A 15229-nucleotide genomic window follows, 5' to 3' on the forward strand; every position below is an offset into this window, starting at 1 on the left:
CTTTGTGAAGAGAGGGGATCTCATCAATGTATGAAGGCGCAGTGTCACGCATCTGAAGTGTCTGAAGGAGGAGTGCCAAGGGGATGAAGCCAGGTGCAACCTGGAGGTGCTCAGCAACGGGACAAGAGGCCATGAGCAGAAACTGATGCCCAGGAAGTTCCACCTGGACCTGAAGAAGGACTTCTTCCCTGTGAAATGACTGAGCACTGCAAGAGATTGTCCAGAGAAGGTGTGGAGTCTCCCTCACTGGGGACATTCCAAAACTGTCTGGAAACAAGCCTGTGCCCGGTGCTCTGGGATGACCGCGGCTGGACCAGCCGATCCACTGCGATCCCTTCCAGCCTGACCATCCTGTGCCCAACCCCTGCGGGCCGGCCCCCCATTCTGCCCCGCACCGTGGGTCCCCCGCTGTCTGCACATCCCCTCAGGTGCGCCCGCCCTGCGCCGCCCTGCGCCGCCCGGCTCTCCCCGCCCGCCGCTCCGCCGTGCCCGGCCCCAGGTGCCTCCCGCCCGTTGTCCCGCCCGGCCCGGCCCCGCTCCGCTCCGCCCCGCTGGTCCCGCCCGCCCCGCTCGCCCCCCGGGTGCGGCCGCGCCAGACGCGGCGCCGGAGGCAGCGCTGCCCCGCGGCGGCGGCGGCGGCGGCGGCGGCGGCGGGGCTTAAAGCGCTCGGGCGGCCGGGGCCGCGCTCACCTGGGCGCCGCTCCCCGCGCTCCGCCGGCCGCCGCAGCGGCTGCGGGGCAGCGCCCAGGTGACCATGCGGGGCAGGCGGGCGCGCCCGCCGCACGCTTCGGGGAGCAGGTAGCACTCGCCAGGTGCGCGGCGGAACATGGACTGTCTCCTGCTGGCCGTCTGGACTTTACCTGCTGCGATTCTCGGCGGCAGCTCCATGCAATTCCAGACTCTCCCGTGGCTCGGAAGCACTGTAAAGGCAGGTCGAGAGCACTTTCTTTTGCAGTTGCCTAGTGTACTTTCATACCAGGTTACTGCAGTTTCTGGTGCCTTGTCTTTCTGCTTTGCCTTGTCAAGGAAACTTCGCCCAATACTCCTTTTCTCTGTCTCTCTTTTATTTTTTTTTTCTCTTGCAGACCCTTCAGCTGTGTTGCCTCTGTTGCATGTCTCATGCAGCAACTTTAACCAGTGACAGCATCAGTGAATTGACTCATGGTTTGTATAGCTCTTTCTATGTCTGTATGTGAACATTTGCATGGATTTTTTTTTTTTTTTTCTTGTGGAGTGAATATTTAGAGGGGAGATGTCACAGTGTTTAGGAAGCATAAAGTGCAAGCAGGCTGGCTACTGTGGGATGGTGAACCATGGGCAGGGATTAACTTGTTAAACCCTGTGTGCTAAAGCTGAAAGGAACGATATGTAGCAGCAAAGCAAATGAATGAGATGGTAAATACATCCACGTTTCCATGTGCGATTAGAAAGATGAATGTGTGTGTAGCCACAACAGCAAAACCTCATGTGTCTGTTGTGGAAGCAGTGAGACAAAAGTAATGAAAAGATTTGTGTGGGGGATCAGGAGCAACTGTGCAATGCAGGCTAAGGAGGGGAAAAGCCTGGAGAGAAAGGGCTTGTGTGAGTGGGAGCTCAGGAGCCGTTTGTTCCCAGGTTGGAGTGACTAACACATAGATGCTGATGGCTTTGGGACTTTTGAAGTGCAGTATATGCTTTGCATTGTGTGTGAGTAAAACAAAGTACAATAGAGAACCACACCAGGGTGCAGAAAGGAAACCCCTCCTGCACCCTGTGCTCTGCTCACTGGGAGATTCCCTCTCTCCAGCAGCTGCTTGCATTTTTTGGCCACCAGCCTGCTTAGCGCCCTCAACTTCTGCCGTTGATTAACACCATTTGAGGAAAGTGAAAGCTCTTGATGCATTGTTTCCACTGTCTAAGGAAAAGCAACCTGTCAGTGGTTACGTTTTCAGCCTAATGTGTGTCCAATAAAGTCTATTCAGGCAAAGAGATTGATTGAGAGCGTTTGCAACATCTGTTACAACACAAAAAGGACGGGGTTTTCTTCTTTTTTGATGGGGTTATTTCTATTTAGGAAGAGAAATTAATTGTTTACCAAGTGCATGGCCATCTCTAAGTGTCCACAGAGAAACACAGCTCACAAATTAAATGGGGTTGGGAAGCAGTTTTTTCATCATAATTACTTAGGCTGCCAGGAATGGGTGCAATGATCCTAGTTCAGGAAACAGCTAAAACTCAGAGCCTGGTTCCAGGACACAGGTAATCCCTGCGTGGCTAGGTCAACACCAGAAGTAATGTACTGCAAGCGAGGCACCTGCCTGTACAGCCAGCTGAATTATGGCCTCTTTCCCCCTCCTTTTTTGGGGTGGTTCTGAGTAGATCAGAGTGTTCTCCTCAAAAATAGTTTTGTAATTTTTTGCATATTTTATCCAAAACAATAAACTTTTTTGACATGCAATTAGCAATGGCTGACTAAAGGTTATTAGGTAAGATGTAATCTCTTTCTGCTGGAGGTCAGTTACAATTTGAAACCCAGTCTAATCAAGTCACTACAAAGAGATGAGGTCTCACTTAGTTAAGGCATTAATAAATTAATCCTTTAATCCATTTGAACAAGTGGTACAGTTCTGCATGGTCTCAGTCATGGCTACCCCTACAGTGATACAATATTTGCTGCATTCTTTGGGAAGGGAAAAGCCTCTCAAAGCAGACTGGCCTTCATATTTGACAACAATTAATACAGGGGGAGGGGAAAATCTACAGATCTGCTGGTGATGACAAATGTCTTCAGAGAAGCAGTTGTGGGAATGTTCACAGCCATGCTAGTTAGTCTGTGCCTCTCAGTGGGGCACAAAGGAAACAAACACAGGCTGAGAGCCTTTGTGACTTACCGGGGTGAATTTATGCAGGTGAGACAGCACACACAGAGCCTGCAGGCCAGCCCCAAAATGAGGGAATGCTCCATGCCATAGGAAATGCCTGATACCGTGTCAGAGTGCCTTGTTTGTGGGATGCCAGAGCTGATGGCCAACTCTTTATCGTTACAGATTATGTGTTTGTGACACCTGTCAGAGTGGATGCCAGCGGATCGTACATTTCACATGATGTTTTGCACAGTACTAGGAGAAAGAGATCAACTCAGAGTTCAAAGAGTTCCTTGCACTACAAATTTTCAGCATTTGGACAGGAACTTCACTTAGAGCTTAAACCTTCAACCATTTTAAGCAACAGTTTTATTGTCCAGATACTCGGGAAAGATGGAGTGTCAAATTCTCAGGAACATGAAATTGAGCAGTGTTTCTACCAGGGATTTATAAGGAATGATAGCACCTCTTCGGTAGCAATATCTACGTGTGTAGGCTTGGTAAGTGTCTATTTAAAACAAATCAGCTTTAAAAGTATTTTCATATGTGGAACAGTAGCTGAAGGTATATAGTTCATATAATATTCAAGACACCATAAACACGTTTCTGATTTTTCTAGTATCACTAGTTGCTATTGTATTTAACAGAAGAGACTTTGTTATGGCCAGTGAACAGCATCAAAATCTTTGTAATTTTTGATGACAGTCTTTCAGGGCAAAAAAAAAACAAGACTAGCTGGTAGTCCGAGTAATTATCCCATAGCAATTTGTTACAGTTTGTGATAGTTTATAAATTTCTGCTCACTCTTAAGTAAAAGTTCTTCCTGCCTTTGTGAACTGTGGTGAATAAACAAAAATCAGTCCAGAACATTGTGAAAAAACATTATATCTAGGTTTGTCAACTACTTTAAGGAAGAGTGAATTTTCTAGCTTGGCAGGAGTTATGAACAAATTTCCTTTTGTATCTTTTAATAATTCAAGCATTATTTGGGTTTACAGGTCTTGATGAGTTGATCTCTTATGAATGTGTTAAATATTATCATTGTGTATTTTCCATTTATGGCTATCAGCCAAGTTCATGAAAAATCATTGTTCACAGGTGATTTTTTTCAAAATACATTTGACAGTGCTCACTGCCTGCAGAGAAGGCTTTAGTGATGTAATTTAGGAGAATTGTCGACAGAATTAATAGCTAAGGATGTTTTTTAGTCTTAATCGCTTGTACTTGCAAAGCAGGCTGCAGAGGAAGGCAGTGACATTGAGTGGGAAGTCTATGAAGTCATCTGTGTGCTTTGTGGTTGACTAAAGGTCCAGAGGATATGTTGGGTCACCCTCTAGAAATCTGTTTTGCAAAGGTACTTGTCTCTGAGGGCTATTAAACTGTGTGACGGGACCAAAGAAGGAGCACTTGAGACAGCCAGTGTTTCCTTTGAAACTGGAATCAGTGACTTGAGAAGCCTGTTCATTAGGAAGGGCTGTTGATAACTGGTTGAAGTGGTCTGGGTTATATTTTGAATGCTGTGCTCTTTTTTTTTTTTTTTTTTTTTCCCATCAAGTTAGAGGAATCTTAACAGTTCATTTGAACAGTTGCAAATGTGAGTTTGGAGCAGGTGCCAGGAACTGGGTTGAAGCTTTGTTTTGCTTTTAAAGTTGTGTTTGTGATGCTGAACTGTTAATATCAAATATGGTCAGTTGTTTTAATGGAAGCTTCATGTTCGCAACTACTACCTTTTATGAGATTTACTTGGAAAAATACCCTGTTTTCACTCATTGCAGTATTTTGTCTTTTTGCTACGGGAAGTGCTCTACCTACACACAGCAGATACAGTTTGGGAGATCTCCCCTGTTTCGCCACGTTTTGGTTTTTAACATGCTTTCTGAGCTAAGTGAAGTTGGGCTTGTCAAGTCTTGTCTGGAGAAGGAAGGTTTGAGCCTGCCTCAGGTCACAGAGGAACAGAATGTGGTGATCTTAACTGAGAATGAAGTGGATCTTTTACCACTGTCTCGACACAGAGGTTGTTATGACTGGTAAGCTTCACTTAGGAAAGATCCAGAAACTGATCAAAAGAGAATAAATATTGTGGTATGAACAAACTTATTATGGAAATACCTAGACTATCAACAATTAGAATCTCTGTTTAAAATTAATTTTAAGGTTCAATAGATTTTGCCTTAAATTGTTGTTTTAAACTGGCAAATGAAGTAAACCTTTACTTACAATAATGTCCTGTATGGTAGATATCCCAAAGTATAATTGTTGCTCTCTCTTCCTATCCATCTATTAATTTCAATGCACCTAATGAATCCCAGGCAAATTACCAACAGGATTCTGAGTCTTTCAGTTTACAAGGCTGCCCTCTTAAAGATGTTGTCAGCTGTCTGTAATGACACCCACGTCACTTTTCACTGGGATCCAAATTCAGTAATCATATGTTAAGTCTGGACGCTGTGCTCTGATCAAGAGAACCTTGTGAATAGCTTCTATATCCTTTTTCACCAACTACTTTTGTCACTTGGTTGCCCTTCTTTCCTATTTGCTTTGTTCAGTGCAATTAAACCGAAAGTGGTGTTTCTTCTATATGGTTGGTAGCACTAATCTTTCCATTGTTCCTTTCATTAGCAATAGCTTCTCTACAATAAAGCTGCAGTGACCCATTCTTTCAAGCCTGGAACACCACAATGTGATTTGGAAGCAATTGCATTTCAATAGACTACGGGGACTCTTTGATCTAATTTTTTGGATGACCTAGAGTATTCAGTCATTCAGCTGTCTGTTATCTGCCAGTGCCTGCAGAGGAGACTTTGGGGAGAGGCTGTATGAAATGGTTTGTTAGGCAGGATGACCTTAACTTAACACTGGAAAGGAGCAAGAATTTGTTGCTTTGGTCTAGATCTGTTAAGAAATGTGTGTATATTACATTTTAATGGCTTAGTTGACAGGAAGGCCCCACGTTTTTATGCTGATTTGTTGATTTGAGACCAAATGTTTCCATCAGTCAACACCATTTTCTTGATGTGTCAGAAGGCAGAACTGGATCTTTATCTGAACAAGTCTCTAATAGAGTAAGTGAGCATTTCAGGAGAATTTGCACAAGATTACTGTGAGTACTACCTCTTTTCATCATCAAACTGCTTAGACTTTCAAATGGAAAATTGCTTTTTTTCTGTCTTCTGCCCTTTTTCTGCTTCAGTCAGCATCCTTTGCTTGCTGGAGCGTCTGTTATATAGCAAATAAACCAGTGCTTTTACTTATTTTTTAAATGAAAATGCTGTTCTTGACCTTCTGTGGAGAACATGGTATATTCCTTCCACAGAACTTTCAGATTTTTCACATATTTTTTAATGCATTCTCACTCCCTGGGATCATTTTTTTACTCTTGCAACTTTAGGACAATGAGTTTGTTAGTAAATCCAAAGCTAGTTTCTCTCTTTAGCATCATCCTAATGTGTCCCAAATAAAAAGTAATGCAATTTTTTTTACTTTTCTTCAGTGATTTTTCATTATTGATTTAATAAACCTCTTGTTTAATTCCTGCATGACATTTTGGAGTTTCCTTCAGTGCCTTGTGCTCTCCCAGTTGCTGTATCCAAGCCACTGGTTTGTCTTGCTGCTTCATCCCCTGTTTACATTCTCCAATTCAAACTGTTTGTTCTTTCCACATTCAACCTTTTTTCCCAAAATCCTGATCTGAGCTAATTCTTACTTACTATAATTGTATTTTTATTACTATTATTATTTAGCAATTTATTATTACTTATAATTGGCTTTAGGTAATTTGAGGGGCAGACTACACCAAATCCACAGACTACTGTGGTTTTTCAGGTTTTCCTGAATGAGATTATGCTGGCCACTATTAGAATAAGAAATTGCTTTTTTAGGACCTACTCAATAGGATTGTGTATATTCCTACCTCTTCCCCCTTTCCCATTCTCATCCACTTTGTGCTATTTAATCTGGAGATCTGTTGTAGGTCCACCACCTTTAATTCTACTTCCATGATGAAATCTAAAAGATTTACTGCTGCCTTCCTAGCCTGTATCACAGTGTTGTTTGCTTCTCTTTACAGGCCAGTTTTTGTCTCCTTATGTTAGGTTTATGTGTACAGAATCTCCTGTATAAAGTGAGTTGTTTGCAGTCACACAGTAAATCAGGGCAGAATACAAGAGAACCTCAGAGGTCTCCAGTTGTATTGTAGAGACATTTTCAAAAGTAATTTATAACTGTGCTTTTGGGAGCAGAAGTCACGTTCCCCTTGTGAACATGAACTCTGGCAAAGTCAAACAAGTTTATAATCCAGTGCACAACATAGGAATTGGTGGCCCTAATGAATGAGGGGTTTGTTATACAGCATTTGTGGGCTAGAGGACACAGGTGAAGGGTCTAGAGCAAGTACAAAATGTGTGCCCAGAGGAAATAACTGTTTACCCAACATAAAGAACTCTCCTGCCATTCCATCACAGAGAAGATGTGTGTGTGTTCTGGGTCAGAAAAAGGGAGTTCAGTTCAGTGGAACAGTTCAGGTCCTTTAAAACTATATGATACACAGTGTTATCTTCCAGGCCAAATTTAGCCCTGGCATGGTGGCCTGAGAGGCTGCGCCTGCTCTCACCAGAGGTGGGTTTGGGCCGTTCTCCCCCTTTGATTTGTGTACCTCAGTTAGAAGTAGTGGTGCCCTCCTCTGGTTTTGGCAAAATGTGTTTGAATCTGTCATTGTAAGGAGCCTCTTGTCTCAAGTAGTGTTATGTTTATTAGTGTCTAGTCAAAGGAAGAGAAGAGGAGGGAGGGATGAATCATGTTACACTCGTTGAGCTGTCAGAGCATTCTAGACAGAAGCATTATAGACGTAGCACTGAGAGATAAACAGGAGATGTATTAATTCAGTGGAGGGAGGTGTGTGTGTGTCTGAGGGCAGGGCTTTGCTCAAAGTATCAAAGAAGCCACAAAATTAAACTTCTTGATGCAGTCTGACCACCTAAGAGGCAAGCAGGCCAGGCAGCTCATGTAACCACTCTTTGTAGTCGTTTAATTGCACCTGCATTATTTAAATTGATGCTAACAGCAGCCTCCTATTCCTAGAGCCCACACTTTAGGTCCAATTACATTATGTTGAGACAAATCCCAAGGTTCTTATGCAGACAAACTGCCATTAAACTCGTTGAGGCAGACTGCTGGTGAAAGTGCAGAATAATTGCTGTTTGCAATGAGGGTCCTTTAGAAATCAATAGCTGTAAAATTACAACAAAATTTGGCCCAGTGGGACCTTGAGGAGAAGCTAAGTACAGAGCTGGTGGCTTTTCTCATTCTTTAAGGTGTTTTTAGTCCACCCAAAAGCCAATACACAAATCCTGTATTTTCTGCCATTGTACCAGCACAACGTGAACAGCCTATTTCATGGGAGTTATATGATTTTCTTTGTATTTACACACTATTGCATCTCCATCCTTTATAAAACACAAACTGTTTTTTACAGGATCATCCTTTTGTCCACTATTTTGGTGAACATTTTTCCATTATTATTCCATTACTCCATATTGCAGTAAATATGAAAATAAGAAAAATCTCTACAGGAAAATGAGATGACAATGGGAAATAGTCATATTCTTGAAGATATTTTAGGTTGTACTAGAAAAATACAAGGCAGTGTTTCTGGTCTCAGCACTGACCTGACTGGTGATGAATTGTGTGATTAGGTTATTGATCAACCTTCTCCATATCTGTCTGATAAGCTTTCTGTTTAACTCTGCCTTTAGCTCTGAAAGACAAAGGCAGTGTTATCCCAGGTGTTTTGGCACTACTGATTCCTGATAGGTAAGAAGAGGAATTAAAGAGGATTAATGATGAGAAAGAATCTACTTCTGCTTGGCAGAAAAAGTAATAGAAGCTGCATTTCTCCCTGTGTGATGTTAAAAAACCTGGAATGCACATAGAGGAAACTGAGCACAGTAGGCTGTGCCTACCCAATTGCTCCTGAGTGTCCACAGAAGCTGGTCCTCTGTCACTTGTGCCTGCTGTCATTGCTCAGCTGGCAGCAGAGTGTGAAAATAAATGGTTCGTGGGTGTATTTCCGACCAAACTTCAGGCTGCTGTGGGCACCATTTCTTGAACCCTTGGAGTGGTTTTCCAGAAACAGGGAGTATCCATTTGTACTGAGATAGTTCATCCTGCCCCTTCTTGTTAAGCAGCAGTCTTATCATCGCTTCCAAAGGAATCGGTAGTTGCTATCTATGCTTGAAACATCACTGTTTTTCTTGCTGTAGCAAAGCCTATCCACTAAACCTAGTTCCCACACTTTGCCTAGTCCATTAGAGAGAAGCTTACAGACAAATGCCCTTGTGAGGGTCAGGAGTGGATGACCTGCCTGCACAGACGTGACCCCCTCATGACAGGATGTCTTTGATGTCGTGAGGATTTTTATTTTCAGCGCCACTATTTTCATGTGGGCCGTACCATCTCTGCTGCTGAGAGGCAGTGTATTCTCTTCTGCACAGCTGGTGACTGCTGGACATCACAAATAGTTCTCTTTTTGGAGGCAGATTTTAATAACTAATAGAGGCTTTTAGTCACTGATTAACCTAAACGGGGTTTTATTTCTGTCTTTCCCCTTTTCTTCCTCCACTTTGGCAGTGTTTGAGGAGGATGCCAGGTTGACAGACCTGGTGTGTAAAGGCTTTTGTTTACCCAAAACACAATGTCAGTCTGTGAAACTGCAGCTCAAGCAGCTCACTCCTGGAGATCTGTACCTGACACATGGCACAGGAGTGCGAAGCACAGAAGTGTCTTGCTCGTGCCCTGGCCCCCAAACAATTCACTTATTTTGAGCAAATGCCGCTATCAAAACCCTTCTTAAAGACTGCTGTTTTCCCAAGTTTATTCTCTCCTCACCCTGTGCAGAACCAGAGCCCTGATCATGATGACAGCTCTGTGACATACTTGCACTCAGCTGGGAGTTGACTTCAAGTCACTGTAGGCTGCTCAGTCGTAACCACTCTGGGTGCTCCCTGGGAGTTCTGTCACCAGCTCCAGAAGTCCCTCACGTGTTTTGGCTCCTCAAATTTTTGTTTGTTGTGGTACTGTGCTTAAGTCCACAAGATATTTATAATAATGTTTTCTAATTTACAGCTTTTTAGGGAAGGGTTTGTCTTCCTGATGTACAGCAGGTTCTTTACTCTTTGAAAGAGAGGATCACTGGGACTGCTGTCCAGTACTGCAACAGGAGGGAAGATTGGAGGTCCAAGACCTGTGGTTTGGAAATTTGCAGCACATGGATCAAGATAAAAGCTGGAGCTATGCTAAATAAGGCCTCCACGGTGGTGATGCCCATGATATATCAGTCAGTTCCTTAAGATCATTTTAGAGCTGTTTGCATCTGATTTCATTCTCTCCTGAGCATTAGCACTGTTATTGACTTACAGAGATAAAGCCTGCTAGGGATTTTCTAGGAAATACCTGCTTTCCAGGAGCTCTGTGTGCCTCACTTTGTCATGGTCTTCTCCCAGTGAGCTGGCAGGAGAGGGGTTAAACTTAATTATCTCTGCAGTGAGAGCTGGCAGTGGACCTACAGTGAGTTTTAGCAGCTGTAACCCAGACTTGAATTTTTTTTTTTTTCCAAAAAACACTTATTTTGTCTTTGGAAGGCTCTGACTAGCCCTTAAGTGGTATCTGAATTGAATTTTAACAAACAATTCCATTGCAAACAAGGTTTTCTTCTGTCTTTTTGATCATGTCACTGGGAGCAGAAATGTTGGTTCTTTCTTGCCTTTTCTTATCCCATTTTAATCCCAATTCTGTTGCTGCAGGTCTACCATAAATTACTGTATGCTAAAGGAATTTCCTATTGATTTGCTCTGACAGTGATTTGACCAGCTATGTGAATAGCTGATGGAAGCAGAACTTATCTTGGGTTCAGACAGTGGAGCATTGACTAAAGCTCTGAGGTAAACATTTACAGAAGAAACCTGAAATCATAAAGCCTTGCAGCTCAGCACAATTTACAAACATGTATTAATTAAGCTTCAGTGCTGGCTCTGCTCTGTGTTTGATGAGAACAACATCCTGGCACACAATGGGTTGACATCAGTAACCTTTTATTGTTCATCGTGCTCGGAAGTCACCAAGAATGAGGGTGAAGAAATGTCAAATAATCAGGTCAGATGCGAGTGAATGAGTCTTGATGGTTGAAGCTGGGTACCGTGGGAACCATTATTGTCCGGAGTAATTTCTGGAACATGCAAGTTAATTTCTTTTTTTACAATGTTAGTTCATAAGCTGGGGAAGTCTGCAAACAACTTCTACAGTCGGATGAAAACCCTTTTCCTGAATCTCATATGTGGCTGCCCAGCTAGTGACTGCCAAAAAATGGTAAAAGACAAAAGTTGGATGACAAAGATAATAGGTCTTGAAGTTATTCCTACTGCAATAACAAGGCCCAGAACAAACCTGCTTAAGAGAAGAGGAAGCTGAGGCAATAAAGTGATATTTACTTGCAGAGACAATGGGGTGTTGCCTTTTCACTCCCCTGGGCATTTGCATTTCAGGCTGCCCCACTCTGTACACAGCACACTTGGGGCTTTATTCTTTGAGGGCTGGATTCTTGCTGTTCACAGTGGGATCACTTGAATGCTTGTGCCTGCCTGCCTAATATATGTTAATTGAAGGACTTTTGTGTCTCAACATCTTTATTAATATTAATGGATGAGATTTTTAATGGACCTATACAAAATATGCTTGACCTAGCTTGAGCCCTCACTTTTGTTTTTATACTCTGCAGCACAGTGTGGCTTCTGACTAATTTAAGAACGTAATATTATATTCTGTGGCAGAGTACACAAACTAATGAAACATGGATTACTCTTCAGACCTGCAGTTTCCTTGCCATGAGATATAGAATTGATATAACACCAGAATGTAATTAGTTATTTTTAAATAATGAAATTAAAAAGAGGTTTTCTTTTTCTTTGTGTGAATTACTGCACTTCAGTGAAAATATTTTTAAAGTAATTCTTTCTTGACCAGGCCTGTCTTATGCCACACACTCTTTTTTTTTAGGAAGAAGCAGGCCTTAAAATTAGGCTAGACTAAACCTCAAGAAATATTTCAAATTAATATTGCTGTTAAAGTACAAGCTGGTCATGGTGAGGGATAGGTATAAATGCTGTAATGCTGCATGACACAAGAAAGTTTAAACTTCCCTAACAATGTGTCTACCCAATGTCATTTCTTGTTAACACTTGACAGAAACTTATGTTACTTTTTTTGTTAGATGCAAATATAAATTAAATGTTAAAATAACAGTCTTGGACTAGGGCAGAGATGATTTTTGTTCTACAGTCCGCTGTGGATGATTATGGCATACACAAGAAAAATGCTTCTGTCACGTGTGCACTTTTTTGTTACATTTTCTGATAAAGAATAATTCCTTGTAGGCTACTCTACATTTCATTGTTTGTAATAAACATCTCTGCAACCACTGTGGAGGCCAGTCTGCCACAACAGGAGCTCTGGGCTCGCTCTGTCAGCTGGCTCTCTTCATGCTGGAAGCATGCTGGAGGCCATATGGATATTTTTTACACTACATCACATACTGGTGATGGGACTGCTAGCCTACCCCAAGCATCAAAAGCTTGAGCAAAGGGGCAGGAAAAAAGTTTCCAAGCTGAGACAGCAGTGAACTGCTGATGTCTGCTGATCCCTGCAGCCCAGTATTGTCCACTCTTGTTGACAGGTGTTTGTTTGCTGGTTGATGGGCTTCATCTAAAGCTTCTTGTGGTGAGTAAAAAGTTTTCTGCTGACTGCTTTGGATCTGAACCTGGCCTCAGGAAGTGTCTTTTATTCCTTCCTGCATAATCTTGGCCCTTGAGCCAGTAGGCACACCACTTTTTTGGGATACACTGCTGCAATTGCTCTTTGGTTTAGAAAGATATTTTGAAAAGGGGAGGCACCACTGGCTCATCGAGAAAGAGAAACGTGTCTGTTGCTCCTGGCAGACCCCAAAATGCTTGTTGGACATACTCCAGGGTGGTGCTGTATAATCAGATTTCACTGAATCAGAAGTTAGATGGGGGCAAACAGCGTGCTGGAGGGCAAACCCCATCTGCAGGCTGAGCCTCGCTGTTCTCATGGACTGCTCAGACCAGAACAGACAGGAGTGAGATGTGGCAGGAGCTCTGGCAGTTGCCAGAGAGTCAGCTGCTACTATTACTGCTAGAAAGTGCACCCGAGTGCTTGGCATGTAGTGCCTGCAGTTGCCAGATAGATTTCAGTGCCCTGGTGCCAAGTGTTGTCATTTCACTCTGCTGCCAGAGCATCCTGACAATGAAGGAGCAAAGGAAGCACAATGGCCAGCAGAAAATGCGAAGCCACAAGTAAATGTAAAGGGGTTATTCGGCCCAACCCAAATCCAGTCCTTATAAAGTCAGGTCTGGTGATGGGGATAAACGAGGATGGTACTTTTTGAGGCCTGTTTTCCTTGTTAGACAGGAGCTGGACTTGGCAGGTTTTGAGCTGTGAAATTGTGCGGGAATATTATCAGATGCCATCACAGAACACCTGTAGGGGACAAGACATCATTCATCTCCTGCTCAGGGTAGGAGAGCTGAGTAATTGCAGAGAGGGGAGCATGTTACAGAAATGGTTAATTGATTCCTGTGTTTACCAGAGAGAGCTGGGTGGTCATTTGAGCTGCCTGAGGCACAGAGCCCTGCAGGTCTCAGTAATGAAGACCATGCATGATCCCAGAGACAACAGGGTACAGGTGGTGCCATGGCTGTGAGCATCAGCATAATGCTGTGGTGACAAAGGTTTGTGTTTTCCATCAGTGGGTTAGGTGAAATACCAAGGAAAGGACAATTTGGACCAGCAGCTGAATCAGTGAAGGCTGATATATTACCAGTTAAAGCTAGGAACAAAAATGTGCCAGACTGTGCTCTTGGCCTCTGAGTACTACATTGGTTCTGTTTACAAGTTCCCAGCTTGTGGGTTATAGTGCCATCAGAAGTTTATTTTTGTTTTAATTTTCCAAGCATTTCTTGAAAATTAGCTTTCTGGTGCTCAAAACAGCACCACAACACTAAATTAGTTGCAAATAACTTGAGGGCTGAGGGAATAGTATATTTTTTTGTTGTGGCTGTTCACATGATTTATTTAGTCATTTGAAAGACTACAGTTTGGGAAAGTCAGGAACCCACTCTAATGTGAGAAACAAAACAGAAGGAAATGTTATTCCTACAGAATGAAGGTCTGTCTTCTGCAAGCCAGACAGACCTTCTGGCTTTGTGCAAAGCCAAGGTCATTCTGCCTCCACAGCCCTACTCCTGCGTTAGGATTAGCAGAAGATGGGGAGTATTTCCCATTGGGAATGTTTCCTACCTACCACCAGCCTGCTCAGAATGGTGCCCAAAATATCTCCATGGATAGTCCACATCCTTTTATGACAGCTTAGCCTTTGGACCTAATTGCCAGTAAAGAGGAAGAAGAACTTATAAACTGATACATTCTTTTCTATACCAATGCACTGAATTGGTGCCTATTCTTTATTAAATCTTTATCTTGCAACGGTCCGTGCAATTCAGTGTCCACTGTATCTGAAATATGAATATATTTGTTTTTCTATAGAAGTGCACATGACAATGTTGTTTATGGCTGTAGTCTTTTCTGCTGTTCAGTAACTTGTTTAATCATTATTATTATTATTATGATTTAAAGCAACATTGTTGTGCTTCTTTCAGGAAAGGAATTGCATTTTAAAGAGAAGGTTGTTGTAGTTTGCCTTTAATTTTTGTAGTAAATGGAGAGTATAGTTTTATTGCAAAAATTTATAATGTGAAGGATGTATATGAATGAGTCTCACATGACTTCCTTTATTATTTGTTTAAATATGTTAAAGGAGTAAGTCACTGTAAATCTATAAAGTATTTTATAAAATTTGCTATTGAAAACAAAACCAATTTTATTTCAGATTGGTGAATCTTGTAAGAATTAGTATAAATAATCTGAAAAACTATGATCAGTGTCCTATTCTAGTCCTTTTGAGGGGCTTAGTGGAGGTGTATAAAGAGAAGCCCTGGAGAGGGGCGATCAAATGTGAAATCTTGGGCTGAAATTGTTCCGACAGGATGGGGAATGTAGCTTAACCCCTCTCTTATCTTGCCCGTGTTCTTGTGTGTGCTACCTCTCCCCAGCAAGATGCCTGACTGATTCACAGCAACTGATGGGCAGTTTAAAATTACAAAGCTTTCGGTTTCCTTGTTCCTAACAGATAAAGAGGGTGGGCATTTCCTGATTATATGCTATACACTCAAAATATTTAAGTTCCCCATGGTGCTATTTGTGCCTAATTTACTTCTCTAGCACATTAACACTGCTGGTTTTCTGCAGGGGGAGGAGTGTGT

At 42.5% G+C, this 15229-nt stretch overlaps 1 protein-coding gene across 2 annotated transcripts in view; it reads left to right on the plus strand.

Moving 5' to 3' along the window:
• The first annotated feature begins 630 nt into the window (after positions 1-630).
• The window catches only part of ADAMTS18 (ADAM metallopeptidase with thrombospondin type 1 motif 18), a 79176-nt gene continuing 64577 nt past the window's right edge, over positions 631-15229 (plus strand). The window contains exons 1-3 of one of the 2 annotated variants that reach the window (XM_068202532.1): positions 631-932; positions 1086-1164; positions 3027-3343. In XM_068202532.1, the coding sequence (XP_068058633.1) occupies positions 1113-1164; positions 3027-3343 (369 nt within the window). In that variant the 5' untranslated portion in view covers positions 631-932; positions 1086-1112. The remainder of the gene's footprint in view (positions 933-1085; positions 1165-3026; positions 3344-15229) is intronic. The other variant, XM_068202531.1, reaches the window with a different exon arrangement.

This window comes from Anomalospiza imberbis, chromosome 12 (assembly GCF_031753505.1).
Source record: "Anomalospiza imberbis isolate Cuckoo-Finch-1a 21T00152 chromosome 12, ASM3175350v1, whole genome shotgun sequence".
Classification (NCBI taxonomy): Eukaryota; Metazoa; Chordata; class Aves; order Passeriformes; family Viduidae; genus Anomalospiza; species Anomalospiza imberbis.